This window comes from Puma concolor, chromosome A2, assembly GCF_028749965.1.
Source record: "Puma concolor isolate L17-30 chromosome A2, mPumCon1.1.hap2, whole genome shotgun sequence".
In the NCBI taxonomy this organism is placed as follows: domain Eukaryota; kingdom Metazoa; phylum Chordata; class Mammalia; order Carnivora; family Felidae; genus Puma; species Puma concolor.
The window spans coordinates 90,918,217-90,934,005 of NC_141668.1; the positions used below are offsets into that span (position 1 = coordinate 90,918,217).

A 15,789-nucleotide genomic window follows, 5' to 3' on the forward strand; every position below is an offset into this window, starting at 1 on the left:
AAGAAGCTGAAGCCTGGATGGAAAGGAGCTTGTCTGAGGACATAGGACTGGGAAGCCAGATTTTGAACCCAGGACTCTCAGACACCGAGGCCATAATCCTCCTGAGTTTGGCGGGAGAGCAAAAACTGAGATGAGTGGGCACAGGCTGGCTATGCAGAAAGAGAACGCACAGGCAAGCAGAAAGGAGCAAAGAAGAATGCTTTATCAATATGAGAACTTTACACAGTGGCCTTTGTGCTCAAGTGACTGAGGTTTCCTGTGTGTTGAGTGGGGAAAGACCCGTAAAGAGGTAAAAAGAAGGTAGAATGTTGAGATGCAATTTGGTTGGTGATGAATGATCCAGAAGGGCAGACACCCAGTTGCTTACCGCAGCTACTGCAGGGTGCGGAGATGGTGGGGGACTTTCCACCCTCCACCCCCAACATAACCTTTTTCCTAAGGTGAACAAATAGTTCTTTTGTGAAGAGATAAAACAGGGTAGTGTGGTTTGTTTTTGATGATGTTTTCTTTCTAAAAAGTGGCTGGCAGATTTATTCTCCAGGAATGAAGTCAAAGAAAACAGAAGTGACCAGAAGACAGAAAAGACACCACACCAGACTAAGGGAATCATATTCCTGAACTGCCAAAGCCACCCCTGCCCTTCCCCTTCCTCAACAATTCAGTCCACAGTCATCACTAGATAGGGCCAAGCAGCGAAGATATCTGAGCACAGGCTAAGTAAGGCCGGAAGGGGACAGATGCCCAAAACAGCAGTGAGGATGACTGGTGATTCATCACATACAAGGAAATTAATCAAACAATTAAACGTAACAAGGATAATGAGAACCTAGCCTCTTATTTGTCGAAGAAAGAAACCCGGAAGTACAGAAAGGGAGAAAATTGGGCTGAATTCCCTGGTATTACAGTGGAATTAGAGATATCTGATTAACTTATGTGTTTTAATATATACATAAGTAAAAATAGAAACAAATATAAATATAGAAATAGATATAAACATAAAGGAAGAGTGTATGGGTGTCCCTAGCTCTAGGCTAAGGTATCTGGAAGCACTGTTGCCTCAACAGCAATAACCACATCTGATGCCTAGATCTTGTTTCCTAAGCACTATTCTCCACTAAAAGGAATGAGGGCTCCTTGTAGAAAGAGTGGATTCCAGGGCTGGAGTAGGGAAAATACGAGACAAGCCTGGAACAGTGTACTATACTTGAAAGTTGGAAAGAATGACAGGGACGTCTCAAAAGGATACAGAATCAACCTGAAAGAGCTCCTTATGGCCAAATTTGGGCCATCAAAATAAATAAGGAGAATAACTAATTAGAACTCACTGAACAAAAGGGAACTCCATGAATGAGCCCATCTGAGGTAACTAGAAAGAATGACCAGACACAGAGATGGATGGAAGGGACAGGTGGAGACAGGAAGAGGAAGGAAGAAGAGGGAGAAGGAAGCAAGTTAGTTGGCAGGGGGATATTTACAGTCTCAAAGTAACTCACAACAACATACAGTACTAACTAATTACCAGGAGGAAAGAGTAACTTCACAGGACAGATATCTGGCACACGCCATCTTAAACAAAATAACCAACACCAACTGTAATGGTGCAAACCAAACTCGCATACTACCTGACAAAACGCAGTAAGAACACTTCTCATACAACAACACTGTTTTGATATTCCAAATTAAGAAACCTGGGAGTGCCTGGCTGGCTGGTAGAGCATGCTACTCTTATTCTTGGGGTTGTGAGTTCGGGCCCCATCTTGGGCACAGAGATAACTTAAAAAAAAAAACAAAAAAAAAACAACAAAAACAGCTACAAAATAAAGAAACAGTTTACCAAATTAAGAAGCCTTATACAAAATAATTGGCCTACAATCTTCAAAAATGTCAAAGTCAAGAAAAGACTAAGGAATTGTTCCAGATTAAAGAAACAAGTGTTAATAAAGAGAAAAAACAAACAAACAAACAAAAAACAAGTGCAAACTGGAATCATCCCCACCCCCCAACACAACAGCAAACCAAGACTTAATTCTAGTTTAAACCTAGCCCAGGAATGTGACCTTTTAAAAGTCAACCAGAAGTTTCCTGATAAGCACAAATGAGGTAATCTGCATGATAAAAATCCTGCTGCTCTCTACCCTCACCCCGCCCCAAAGGAAGATATTCTGGCAAGAAACAGTCCTTTCTTTTCTTCAGCTAGTAACTCCATGACTCACCCTCAAAGTTCTCATTCTGTACAACTCCGGGAGCATCTCCACTTGCTAGATACAGGCGGGTGCTGCCCGGTTCATGAACTGCTTAATAAGGCCAGTTAGATCAGCTGCATTTTGTTTTTTAACCCAAGAAAACAAAATGTAGTATGAGTCTGGGAAGGACTGGTTTCATATAAAGGACGATATTGGCAACTGGCAAAACCTGAATGTTGTTTGAGGAATGAATAGTAGAGCTATAAACAATGTTAATGTCTTTTTTTTTTTTTTTCATTTATTTATTTATTTATTTATTTTTAGAGAGACAGAGCGTGAGCAGGGGAGGGGCACAGAGAGAGAGGGACACACAGAATCCGAAGCAGGCTGCAGGCTCTGAACTGTCAGCACAGAGCCCGATGTGGGGCTCAAACCCACAAACTCTGAGATCATGACCCGAGCCAAAACCAAGAGTCAGCTGCCCAACGGACTGAGCCACCCAGGGGCCCCACAAAGGTCACTTCTTGATTTTGATGGTTGTATTACAGTTACAAAGAATAATGTACCTGACTGTAGGCAAAATTTACTAAATAACTCAGATGTGAATAATTAGCAAGTTGGAAACTTAAACTCTATTTGTGGCTGGGGGCGGGGGGTGGGGGATGGGGCACAGTTCTTGCCCCAGACATTCCCAATCAGTTCCACTGACCCCTTGAATGCATGTGCGTCCATTATCTTAGACAAAATGTTCCGATCTAGATCACAAAATTCACAGAGCAAGGCGTCTACTACATGTAATGCTGACTGGAAGCAGAAGTTACTTGCCAGAGTCAGGAATGAGACAGAGAGACAGAGAAGCTTACATCTCTCACATGTTTCAGTGAGGCTGACTTTAGTACTGGTTCGAGTTCAGCAAATGTTACCTAAAATCAGCCCTGACCGTGAAATCCTTCATTCACAGCCCTGTATTTCGGTCTGAGGTGTCTGTCCCCTCTGCTGCTCTACAGAGATGGTACAGGGATAAATGAGAGTACTGGTTACATCTCCTGACCCACACACTCAAGTGCCAGATGTGAGAACAAGAGCTCCCATTCCCGCATGGTAGAGCCCATGTGCTAAAAGAACTGTTCCTGCAGACCAAACTAACAACACGGCCTAAGCAGTGAGATCAAAGACAACTGTCCAAATCTCCTCTTCAAACAACTTCATTTGTGAACCAAGAAATGCAGATTTAGAGGGAGGATGTAAAACCTCTATCTTTTCACCTTTCCACAGGCTCTGTTATGTTCCATACCGGATGGCTTAGACCTTTGAGGTCATAATCACTACTCCTCCAAATGCTAAAGATCTACATTCTTTTTTCTAAGGAAAACATTGATTCCATGTGTAGAAACCCACACCTATGGTGTGGAAACCCACTCTATGGTTAGAGTAGAAGATGAGTTCTTAAACTTTTACAACAGAACATAATTTTCTCTTCCTCTTAATGGAGACTTAAAAGTTTCTAATGGTACTCCATAACCAACACCCAGACGGCCTGCAATCACTAGCTAAATTCATACAAGACACCATGGAGTCAGGGATTCATTAATGCTCTATGGCCTGACCAGGTATCCATCTCCTGCCATCTATTACTTTTCTGTATAGAATGTGATCTACTTTGGGTGCCTCAGTGGCACAATCAGTTGAGTGTCTGACTCTTGGTCTCAGCTCAGGTCATGATCTCACGGTTTGTGGGTTTGAGCCCTGCATCAATCCCAAGCCCTGCTTGGGATTCTGTCTCCCTGTCTGTCTCTCAAAATAACTAATAAAGGGGCGCCTGGGTGGCTCAGTCGGTTGAGCGTCCGACTTCGGCTCAGGTCATGACCTCACAGTTTGTGAGTTCGAGCCCCGCATCAGGCTCTGTGCTAACTGCTTGCTTAGAGCCTGGAGCCTGCTTCAGATTCTGTGTCTCCTCCTCTCTCTGCCCCTCCCCTGCTCACGCTTTGTCTGTTTCTCAAAAATAAATCAATGTAAAAAAATTTTTTTTAAAAATCTTTAAAAATAACTAATAAAAATAAAATTCTTTAAAAAAAAAAAAAAAGGGAATCTGATTACATTGAACTTAATGAGTAGCAAGTCAGTGTCTCATCAATTGTTCAGAAGCTCAGAATTCCAGACTGTGATAATCTACTAAAGAGAATGAAAGTCCAAAAAAGAGAGAGAGAGAATATGAAAGTCCAAATGAGTAAATTAAGTAACAAAGAGGTGGTCAAATGGACACATCAACCTCCCTTTCTCCTACATTCTCAGAGTCCAGTCTACACAAAGCATACAGTCTGGATCACACTGTCCTCAATATTCATCACACAACATGCTTGCCTTTTAGGAGTTTAACTATATGCTCTTGATCTTTACAAAGCAATACAAGAACACTTCACCTGAGTAATTTCTATGTCTTCTGTGAAATCACAGCTAAAAACACAATCCACTGTGTCACACAATGACAAAGCCCACAGAATGTCTTTTTCACTGAGTACAATGCCAGGAAAAAGTCTGTCTCTGTAAACAAATGAGCAGGCCTTCTTTCCACAGACAATGAATACTATGTAATTCAATGTTATACAGAGAAAAGGACTGGTTCCTTGTTACTCTTAGTCTGAAAACTTAAAGTCAATTGCCTTGCACAACCGTTACACTGGCTCCCCTCAGGAGCCTGGTACCTTCTAGTCTATGCTCTTCTTAGATAGCTGCTGCTGTTTTTATCCTTAACTGTCCTACTTACAGTATCTTTAATTCTATTAGATTAAAATCCTCTTGAAAGTATGTATGTACATATGTATATACTGTATATCTCTTACAGTTTTCCTTCTGCTATCTCTTACCTTTTCTGGTACCACTCTATACTTAATGATCTAGAAATTAAAAATGAGGGGCGCCTGGGTTGGTTACACATCTAACTCTTGGCTTTGGACCAGGTCACGATCTCACAGTTCATGTGACTGAGCCCCAGGTCGGGCTCCACACTGACAGCACGGAGCCTGCTTGGAATTCTCTCTCTGCCCCTCCCCCGCTCACGCTCTCCCTCTCTCAAATAAACAAACATTAAAAAAAAAAAAAAAAAAAAAGGTGTTGACACCAAGAGGTGAATTTAACATAGACCACACTGTCTGCATCAGTGACAAGCAGGCACGATCACCTTTGCAGTAGTCGGCGGGGTCCTCCTGCTCTTCATCATCTGATCCCAGGATCTCCTCCTCTGGCTCCGGGGGCGTGGGGTCTGGCAGAGGCGGTGGCGGTGGTGGAGGCGGCGGTGGCGGAACTAAGGGAGCTTTCTGCTGAGGCTCCGGCCTGAAACGGGAGAAGGAGAATTCCTATTTACTCAGAAGCCAATCTTGCATTATGGACACACATGAGAGTTTCTTAACACAAGAAAAAAATAAACCTGTCACACACTAGCTAGAAATGCTGGTTAATGCACCGCGTCCATTTTAGCTAAATTCAAGTAAGGTTTCAACATACAGGTCCAGAGGGAAAAAAAAAAAAATTACACTTTACAGGCACATTTTCACTCAGAGCTTCAAAATTTTCTAAGTCCTGACAATATTATGAAATAAAGGGGAAACAGAAAGAGAACCCCCCCCCACCCATGCTATATAGCCTTATTAAGTTAGAACACATCCCACAGAGATTATAAAAAGACAGATGAAAGCAGCTCTGAGCTTATAAAAGGACTTATTTTCCATTGTTTAAAATCAGAATTCCTTTTCCCATAGAAACAGTACAATGTGGTTAGGTTTCCGGGATAACTCGTAAAAGCTAATACATGCTATTAACTGATGTACAGTTATTTTCATTAAGGAATTCAGCCATCTATCTCCCTTGCTTATCAAGAATACTACCCCAAACTGGAAATTAAACAATGAAAACACCCACTGTCAGTCAAATACAAAAGCAGCACATACATTAATGCAAGGTTTCCAAGGTTTGCAAAATGCTAATTTCCAAATGTCACAAAAAGGCTAAATAATGGTTAGTCTGCTCTTTTATAAAAGATAAGAAAACCCACAATATAAAAAAAATGTTTCTAAGCTTGAGAGATTACAGATGAGAGCCTTCTTTCAGGTATCTAGAGAAACTCGAGGAGAAACTCTTCCTGAGCCAGCACACAGAGTGCACGAACAGGCAAGGGAAATCGGGCTGACAGAGGTGTTCTCCAGAGAGGTTCACAGGGTAAGGACGGGGTCTCTAGTCTGGGGAGCAAGGGGAACCCCATAAGCACTGATGTGTGCACAACTGCTCTTCTTTTTGGACTGCCAGTAGTCGTGCCCCCCTTCAAAAAGCACCTTTTGAGACTGCTCCTCCCTACACAAGGGAAGGCTGGTTCTGATCCGCTTTCTTCACTGTCGTACCGCTCAGGGCACAGACGGCTGAAGCTGACTCTACAGGCCTGGAACCTTCAGGCCGGCTGTCACGGGCAGCAAGCTCATCTGCAGTTGCCAGCAGAGGCAGGGCCAGCAGTGCCAAATGACCCCGGCCCCTCTCTAAGCCAGACCTCTAAATTCTTCCCAATCTGACAGCCCCCAAAGAGCATTTACTGTATTGCTCTTAGCCTAAATTGGCTAAAGGTCACTTATGTGGTTTGCCACCAAAACTCAAAGTGCCACAAGCAACAAAGGGGGGTAGGGTGGAAGGCAGCAGAAACCCAGCAGTCACAAGGAAGGGGTGGGGACTGTGCCGCACAGGTAACCTGAAAGGCAAGCACTGGCAAGTTGAGTATCTTTGGCAGAGTGACTAAGGAACGCTTATGAGCTGAAAACGACCTGTATTGATTGCTATTTGCCACAATTTATGGAGACTCAAAGTTACAGCTCCCTGGGTGACAAACATTAGGAACAGGGTGGTGATCACATCCTGAGTTAACCACTGCTCAAGATGGAGCCCTGGAAGGGGATAATCACAACCAAACACCCACATCACTGCCAGAATACATCCAAAAATACATCTAACAGACCTTATGGAAGTGTACTAATCTTTCTGGCAGCCTTGCAAATGCTCCTTTCCTTTTTAACATACATGTTCTTACTGAAAGTAGAATGGCAATGCACAAGAGAGAGGCTGGAAGAAGGGGAGGCAGGAGAGGGCTGCACCAGAGGGAAGGGGAGGTGAGCAAGATGAATGGTCTCACAAGAACCATTCATTCATTCTTCAGGGCTGTGAGCAGAAACTACTGAGCTGACCAATGTGCTCAATCAGAAACGCTTAGAAATTTTACACGAAAAAATGAGGAGAGTCTCCAAATTTAAAAGAAAACATGTTATATTCCCTATAGAAACTATTTAACAATTAATGAAAAGAACAGAACTAGAGAATCTTCTACCTGTGCTCCTCACTACAGACCCTTGGGCCAAGTAATTAATTCACTGTAGTGGGGACTGTTTTGTACACTGTAGAATGTTATAAGCATCCCTGGCCTCAAGACATTAATGTCAGTAACATCCACACCCACCGCCAGTTGTGACCATCAAAAACTATGTCCAGAAATTAACAAATTCCCTGGGGACAAAATCATACCCATTTGAGAACCACTGCTCTAACAAGTGTTTTCTGTACTTAGCTTTATTCCTACAGAGTAGACTGTATCTGTAATAAGGGAAAACAAATTCTCATTTTCATGGGCCCATTTTCTCTCATTTGAGAGGCTCATCATAATGTGTTTCTCTTAATTATTGTCCCCCCATTTGCTCAGCCGTCCACATCACTTAACAAAATTGTCAGACCCTCTGGTCTCAATGAGCAGGCAGGCACCTCTTCTCCCTCCAGTGAGGGCCACACTGAACAGGCAGGCAGAAAGTGCCCCCAAGGCCACTTATTTCTCTCAAGTTAAAGGAAGGAGTCAGGGTACTTTGAAGTAGAAAGGAAGTTGAGTAATGTTGAAGTAATATTTCAACTATCACATCCTAACACCTAGGGCTATGCTGTCTAATCAGTGGGCACTGGCCACATGCCTGTACTGAGCACTGGAAATGGGACGAGAGTACAAATCAAGACATGCTACGTGCATAAAATACATACTGGATTTCTGAGATTTCATACAAAAAATATAAAATATTTTATTAATAAGTTTACATTTATTATATGTTAAAACAATAATATTTGGGATAGAATGCAATATATTATTAAAATTAAACTCGCCTGATTCTACTTTTTTTAATGTGGCTACTAGAACACTTCGAATTACAAATGAGACTCACATTATAGTTCTACTGGACAGCACCACCCTAGGCTCTTCAGATAAAAACCAGAGGAGTACTTGGCCTAAAAAGTCAGAGATTCCTGGTCATACCAATGATGGTGAATTTTTCTAAGGCTTCTCCTAGTAACATGCCTCACATCAATGATCACCAACTATCAAATCACTTAAATCGTCATAGTAAGGTTCAGAACACCCTAACTGCCAAATGTTATGGTGCTGATCACGACTCTTCTTCATCTCATTCATCCTTGTTACTGCCTACCACATAGGAGAAACACAAGTAAATATGTCTTAGGGCAGGTATAGGCACAAGAGAAGGAGGCCACACCATCTTGAAGGCTGGCTTCTTCAAAGTGGATTCTTGTGGCTTCCACAGTATTACTTTAATTAAGCCTGGTTAAATCTCAACTATTTAAAAGATCCAGAGGTAGCAGGCAGTTTATATTACCAAGTACATACTTAAAAAATATATCAACAGATTTTAAAAGTACCTTTTCATCAATCCTAATGAGAACCATCAAAAAGTTATTTCACAGAATAATTACTAGAAGCACTGGGGAGGAATCAAGATGGCGGAGCAGCATGGAAACCTGAGCTTGTCTCCTCCCTGAAATGCAGCTACCTCAGCACCAAATCATTTTGAACACCTAGGAAATTGATCTGAGGATTAACGCAACAATCTTCGTAACTTGAGCCGCAGAACTTGGCACATACGCACTGCAGGCAGGTGAACCGAGGGAGACAGAGAAGCCGTGGAGGGTGGTGAGCTATTTTGGCAGAGAGAGAAAGAGAAAGGCAGAGAAAGCAGTGCATCGGGATCGTACAAGAAAAGCACTCCCCACCAAAGTAGCTGGAGAGAAAGAGAGAAAGGGAGAAAGAGTAAAAACCCTCGCAGGGGACTGAACAAGAAACCTGTTCCCCAAAACCACTGCCAGGGAGAAAGAAGAGGATTCAATACCACCAGGATTCTATAAACAGTGGAGCATAGACTCTGAAGTTCCCGAGCTCAGTGCCTGGCAGTGCTCTGGTGAGGAAGTAGGGCGAATCCCCAAGAGCAGGCTGCAGGGTCTGAGGGGTCTGTGTGCTACACAGGGAGAAGTGGTTGCCCTGCTTGGAGTGTATTTGGTAGAGGCCATATGGCCTCCCCTGGGGCAAAGGTCCCAGTGGACCCTGGAGAGCAGCACATATGCTGGTATAGGGACTCAAACTCCAGAGTGCCATGAAACCTGGCACTGGCTGGGTGTTGTGATTTGCCATAATCTCTGAATCACTGCCGCGGTGATTGCATGAACGTTTTTCTGGCGTAGGGTGGCACTCGGCCATCACTCAGTAAGACCCTCCCCAGAGAGTCAGCTTAGGTCCAAGCCACCGAGGACTCTGAAGCATGGAATTCTGAAATAAAACCCCATCTAAGATAAAACTCTAGAGGGAGGTGCCACCTGGCAGTGGACAGCTTGAACATGGACAGGGTAGAGACAGGGAGTAGACAGAGGGCTGACAAAGGAGGGGCTTGATCGCGGGTCAGTGAGAACTCAAAGTTCCTGTGCTAGATACTAGGGAGCTGGGTGAAGCCATTTCCACCTCCCCTGTGCACACACAGCACACAGGCACATGGATCCACCCCAGTAGGCTAAGCAGAGCCACCTAGTGGAGAATGGAGCAATTACATCAAGCTCCACCCATCTGCACCCTCCAAGCACAGGCACCAGAAGACCAACATAAATCACTCCAACAAGCTTAGTGTATGGACTATAGAATCCTTCGTAGTTTCAGTTCTAAGGGACACTGGATGTAACTTCATTCAGGTTTCATTCTTTTGCTGGTTCCTTTATGTGTTCATTTTCTTTGCTTCAGTTTTTGCTTAAAATGTTCTTTTTTTCTTTGTTTTCTTTCTCTTGCTTAGATACAGAAAGAAAAACTTGTTTTTTACTTCATTTATTTTTTTTTTATTTTTTTTTAAATTTTTTTTTTTCAATGTTTATTTATTTTTGGGACAGAGAGAGACAGAGCATGAACGGGGGAGGGGCAGAGAGAGAGGGAGACACAGAATCGGAAACAGGCTCCAGGCTCCGAGCCATCAGCCCAGAGCCTGACGCGGGGCTCGAACTCCCGGACCGCGAGATCGTGACCTGGCTGAAGTCGGATGCTTAACCGACTGCGCCACCCAGGCGCCCCAGTTACTTCATTTATTTTTAAAAATTTTTTATTCTATTTCATTTTATTTTAATTCTATTTTATTATATATGAGTTTTTTAATTTTCAAAGTTCTTCTTACCTTTTTTTCCCCTTTCCTTTCCCTTTTTCCTGTATTCCATAAAACTTCTTTCAACAAGTAGAACAAAACTCACCTAGGATCTAGCTTCCTTTTTTTTTGATATTTTGTTTTGTTTTTAATTTTTATTTTATTTTTTTTTCTTCCAAAATGACAAAATGAATGAATTCACCCCAAAAGAAAGAACAGGAAGAAATGAAAGCCAGGAACTAAATCAACATAGGTATAAGATGTGTGAACTAGAATTAGAACCATGATAATAAGAATACTAGTTGGGGTGAAAAAAGCATAGGAGACATAAAAGAATCCCTTTCTGCAGAGACAAAAGAAATAAAATCTGGGGTGCCTGGGTGGCTCAGTCAGTTAAGCATCCAACTTTGACTCAGGTCATGATCTCGTAGTCTGTCAGATTGAATCCCACATTGGGCTCTGTGCTGATAGCTCAGAGCTTGGAGCACGCTTTGGATTCTGTCTCTCTCTCTCCCCGTCTCTCTCTGCCCCTCTCCTGCGCATATTTTGTCTCTCTCAAAAATACATAAACATTAAAAAAAATTTTTTTTAAAGAAAGCTATAAAATACAGTAAGGCTGAAATTTAAAATGGTACAACTAAGATACAATCTCAAATAGATGGATGCCACAACACCAAGAATGGATCAAGCATTGAATTAGCATTACAGAGAATAATGAAGCAGGAAAAAAAAAGAGGGATACAAAGGCAAAAGATCATGATACAAGACTTAAAGAACTCAAGTGACTCATTAAAAGGTAGTAACATCCAAATCATAGGAATCTCAGAAGATGAAGAGAGAGAAAAAGGGACAAAAGGTTTATGTGAGCAAATTATAGCAGAAAACTTTCCTTATCTGGGGAAGGACACAGACATCAAAAAACAAGAAGCACAGGGAACCATCATTAGGTTCAACCAAAACCAACCATCACCAAGGCATATCATAGTCAAATTAGCAACGTATACAGGCAGGAAAGAATTAGGAAAGCAGCAAGGGGGAAAAAAAGTCCTTAACCTATAAGGGAAGACAGATAAGTTCACAGCAGACCTATCCACAGTAACTTGGCAGGCTAGAAAGGAATGGCAGGATATATTCTGAATCAGAAAAATATGCGGTCAAGAATTCTTTATCCAGCAAGGCTGTCATTCAAAACAGAAGGCGAGATTAAAAGTTTCCCAGACAAACAAAATCTAAAGGAGTTCATGATCACTAAACCAGCCCTGCAAGAAATTTTAAGGGGGTACTCTGGAGAAACAACAAAACAAAACAAAACAAAACCTCAAAAGGAACAAAGACTAGAAAGGATCAGAACATCACCAGAAACACCAACTCTACAGGCAATCCAATGACACTAAATTCCTTTCAGTACTCACTCTAAATGTAAATAAACTAAATGCTTCAATCAAAAGACACAGGGTATCAGAATGGATAGGAAAACAAGACCCATCTGTATGCTGCTTACAAGAGACTCATTTTAGACCTAAAGACACCTGCAAATTGAAAGTAAGGGGATGGAGAATCATCTATCATACCAATGGTCATCAAAAGAAAGCTGGAATAGCCATACTTACATCAGACAAACTAGATTCTAGAATAAAGACTGTAACAAGAGATGAAGAAGGGCACTATATCATAATTCAAGGGTCTATCCACCAAGAAGATCTAACAATTGTGAATATATATGCACCCAATGTGAATGCACCCAAATATATAAATCAAGAAACTCATTTATTATAATACCATAATAGTAGAGGACTTCAACACCCCACTTACAACAATGGACAGATCTTCTAAGCAGAAAATCAACAAGGAAACAATGGCTCTGAATAACACACTGGACTGGATGAACTTAACAGATATATTCAGAACACTTCATCCTAAAAAGGAATACACATTCCTCTTGAGTGCACTGGAACATTCTCCAGAATAGATCCTATACTGGGTCACAAATTGGCTCTCAACAAGTAGAAGATCACACCTTATATATTTTCAGATCACAATGCTATAAAACTTGAAATCAACCACAAGAAAAAATTTAGAAACACCATGAATACTTGGACACTAAAGAACATCCTACTAAAGAATGAATGGGTTCACCAAGAAATTAAACAGGAAATTAACAAGTACATGGAAGCCAATGAAAATAACAACACGACAGTCTAAAACTTCTGGGATGCAGCAAACGCAGTCAGAAGAGGGCAGTATATAGCAATCCAGGCCTTCATAAAGAAGGAAGAAAGGTCTCAAATACCCAACCTACCCTTCCTTACACCTAAAAGAGCTCAAAAAAGAACAGCAAATAAAGCCCAAAACCAGCAGAAGAAGGGAAATAAAGAGCAGAAATCAATGATATCAAAGGAAAAAAAAAAAAAAAAAACCAACCAAAAAAACAGATCAATGAAACCAGGAGCTGGTTCTTTGAAAGAATTAACAAAACTGATCACCTCCTAGCCAGATTGATCAAGAAGAAAAAGGAAAGGTCCCAAATAAGTAAAATCACGAATGAGAGAGGAGGGATCACAACTAACACTGCAGAAATATGAACAATAATAACAGAATATTATGACCAATTATGTCAACAAATGGGGCAATCTGGAAGAGATGGACAAATTCCTAGAGACATAAACAACCAAAACTGAAACAGGAAGAAATAGAAAATTTGAACAGACCCATAACCAGTAAAGAAATTGAATCACTAATCAAAAATCTCCCAACAAGTAAGAATCCAGGGCCAGATGGCTTTCCAGGGGAATTCTACCAAACATTTAAAGAACAGTTAACATGTATTCTTTTGAAGCTGTTCCAAGAAAAAGAAATGGAAGGAAAACTTCCAACCTCATTCTACGAAGCCAACATTACCTTGATTCAAACACCAAAGATCCCACTAAAAAGGAGAACTACAGACCAATTTCCCTAATGAACAGGGATGCAAAAATCATCAACAAGATACTAGCAAAATGGATCCAACAATACATTAAAAGAATTATTCACCACAATAAAGCAGGATTTACTTCTGGGATGCAGGGCTGGTTCAATATCCACAAATCAATGTGATACATCACATTAATAAAAGAGAAGATAAGAACCACATGAGCCTCTCAATATATGCAGAAAAAGCATCTGACAAAATACAGCATCCTTTCTTGATAAAAACCCTCAAGAAAGTAGGGATAAAAGGATCATACCTCAAGATCATAAAGGCCACATATGAAAGACCCATCGCTAATATCATCCTCAATGGGGAAAAACTGAGCTTTCCCCATAGGGTCAGGAACATGACAGGGATGTCCACTCTCACCACTGTTGCTCAACATAGTGTTGGAAGTCCTAGGCTCAGCAATCAGACAACAGAAAGAAACAAAAGGCACCCAAATCAGCAAGGAGGAAGTAAAACTTTCATTCTCTGCAGACGACATGATACTCTATGTGGAAAACCCAAAAGATTCCACCAAAAACTGCTAGAACTGATACATGAATTCAACAAAGTTGCAGTACATAAAATCAATGTACAGGAATAAGTTGCATTTCTATACACCAATAATGAAGCAGCAGAAAGAAATATCAAGGAATTGATCCTGTTTTCAATTGCACAAAAACCCATAAAACACCTAGGAATAAACCTAACAAAAACAGTGAAAAACATATATGCTGAGAACTATAGAAGGCTTATGAAAGGGATTGAAGACACAAAGAAATGGAAAAACATTCCAGGCTCATGGATTAGAAGAACAAACAGTGTCAAAATGTCGATACTACCCAAAGTAATCAACATACTCAATGCAATCCCTATCAAAAAAACACCAGTATTCTTCACAGACCTAGAACAATTGTAAAATTTGTATGGAACCAGAAAAGACTCCAAATAGCCAAAGTAATGTTGAAAAAGAAATTCAAAGCTGGAGGCATCACAATTCTGGACTTCAAGCTGTATTACAAAGCTGTACTCATCAAGACAGTATGGTGGCAGCACAGAAACAGACACATAGATCAATGGAACAGAACAGAGAACCCAGAAATGGACCCACAAATGTATGGCCAACTAATCTTTGCCAAAACAAGAAAGAATACCCAATGGAAAAAAGATGGTCTCTTCAGCAAATGGTGTTGGGAAAACTGGACAGCCACATGCAGAAGAATGAACCTGGACCACTTTCTTACACCATACACAAAAATAAACTCAAAATCAGTGAAAGACCTAAACGTACGACAGGAAGCATCAAAATCCTAGAAGAGAGAACAGGCCCTTCGCCACAGCAACTTCTTACTTGACATGTCTCTGGAGGCAAGGGAAACAAAAGCAAAAACCAACTATTGGGACCTCGTCAAGATAAAACAATCAGCAAAACTAAAAGGCAACCCATGGAATGGGAGAAAGTATTTGCAAATGACATTATCAGACAAAGGGCTAGTATCCAAAATACAAAGAACTTACCAAACTCAACACCCAAAAAACAAATAATCCTGTGAAGAAATGGGCAAATGACATGAATAGACACTTTTCCAAAGACATCCAGGTGGCTAAGAGACACATGAAAAAATGCTCATCACCCATCATCAAGGAAATACAAACCATAACCACAATGAGATAGATACCACCTCACCCCTGTCAGAATGGCTAAAATCAACAACTCAAACAACAACAAGATGTTGGTAAGGATGCAGAAAAAGAGGAACCCTTTTGTACTGTTGGTGGGAATGCAAACTGGTGCAGCCACTCTGGAAAACAGTATGGAGGTTCCTCAAAAAATTAAAAATAGAACTACCCAAACCCAGCAGTTGCACTACTAGGTATTTAACTAAAGGATATAAAAATTCTGATTCAAAGGGGCACATGCACCCCAATGTTTATAGCCACACTATCAACAATAGCCAAAGTATGAAAACAGCAAAATGTCCATCAACTGACAAATGGATAAAGAAGATGTGGTTTATATATACAATGGAATATTTATTACTCAGTGACCAAAAAGAATGAATTCTTGCCATTTCCAACAACATGGATGGAACTAGAGTGTATTAGGCTAAGCGAAGTCAGTCAGAGAAAAAGAAGTATCATATGATATCACTCATATGTGGAATTTAAGAAACAA

At 41.0% G+C, this 15,789-nt stretch overlaps 1 protein-coding gene across 15 annotated transcripts in view; it reads right to left on the reverse strand.

Moving 5' to 3' along the window:
* SRPK2 (SRSF protein kinase 2) overlaps positions 1-15,789 on the reverse strand; it is a 260,630-nt gene that overhangs the window by 71,767 nt on the left and 173,074 nt on the right. For all 15 annotated transcript variants that reach the window (XM_086696896.1, XM_086696900.1, XM_086696893.1 and 12 more), the window contains one exon: positions 5,362-5,513. In XM_086696896.1, coding sequence (XP_086553022.1) covers positions 5,362-5,513 — 152 coding nt within the window. The remainder of the gene's footprint in view (positions 1-5,361; positions 5,514-15,789) is intronic.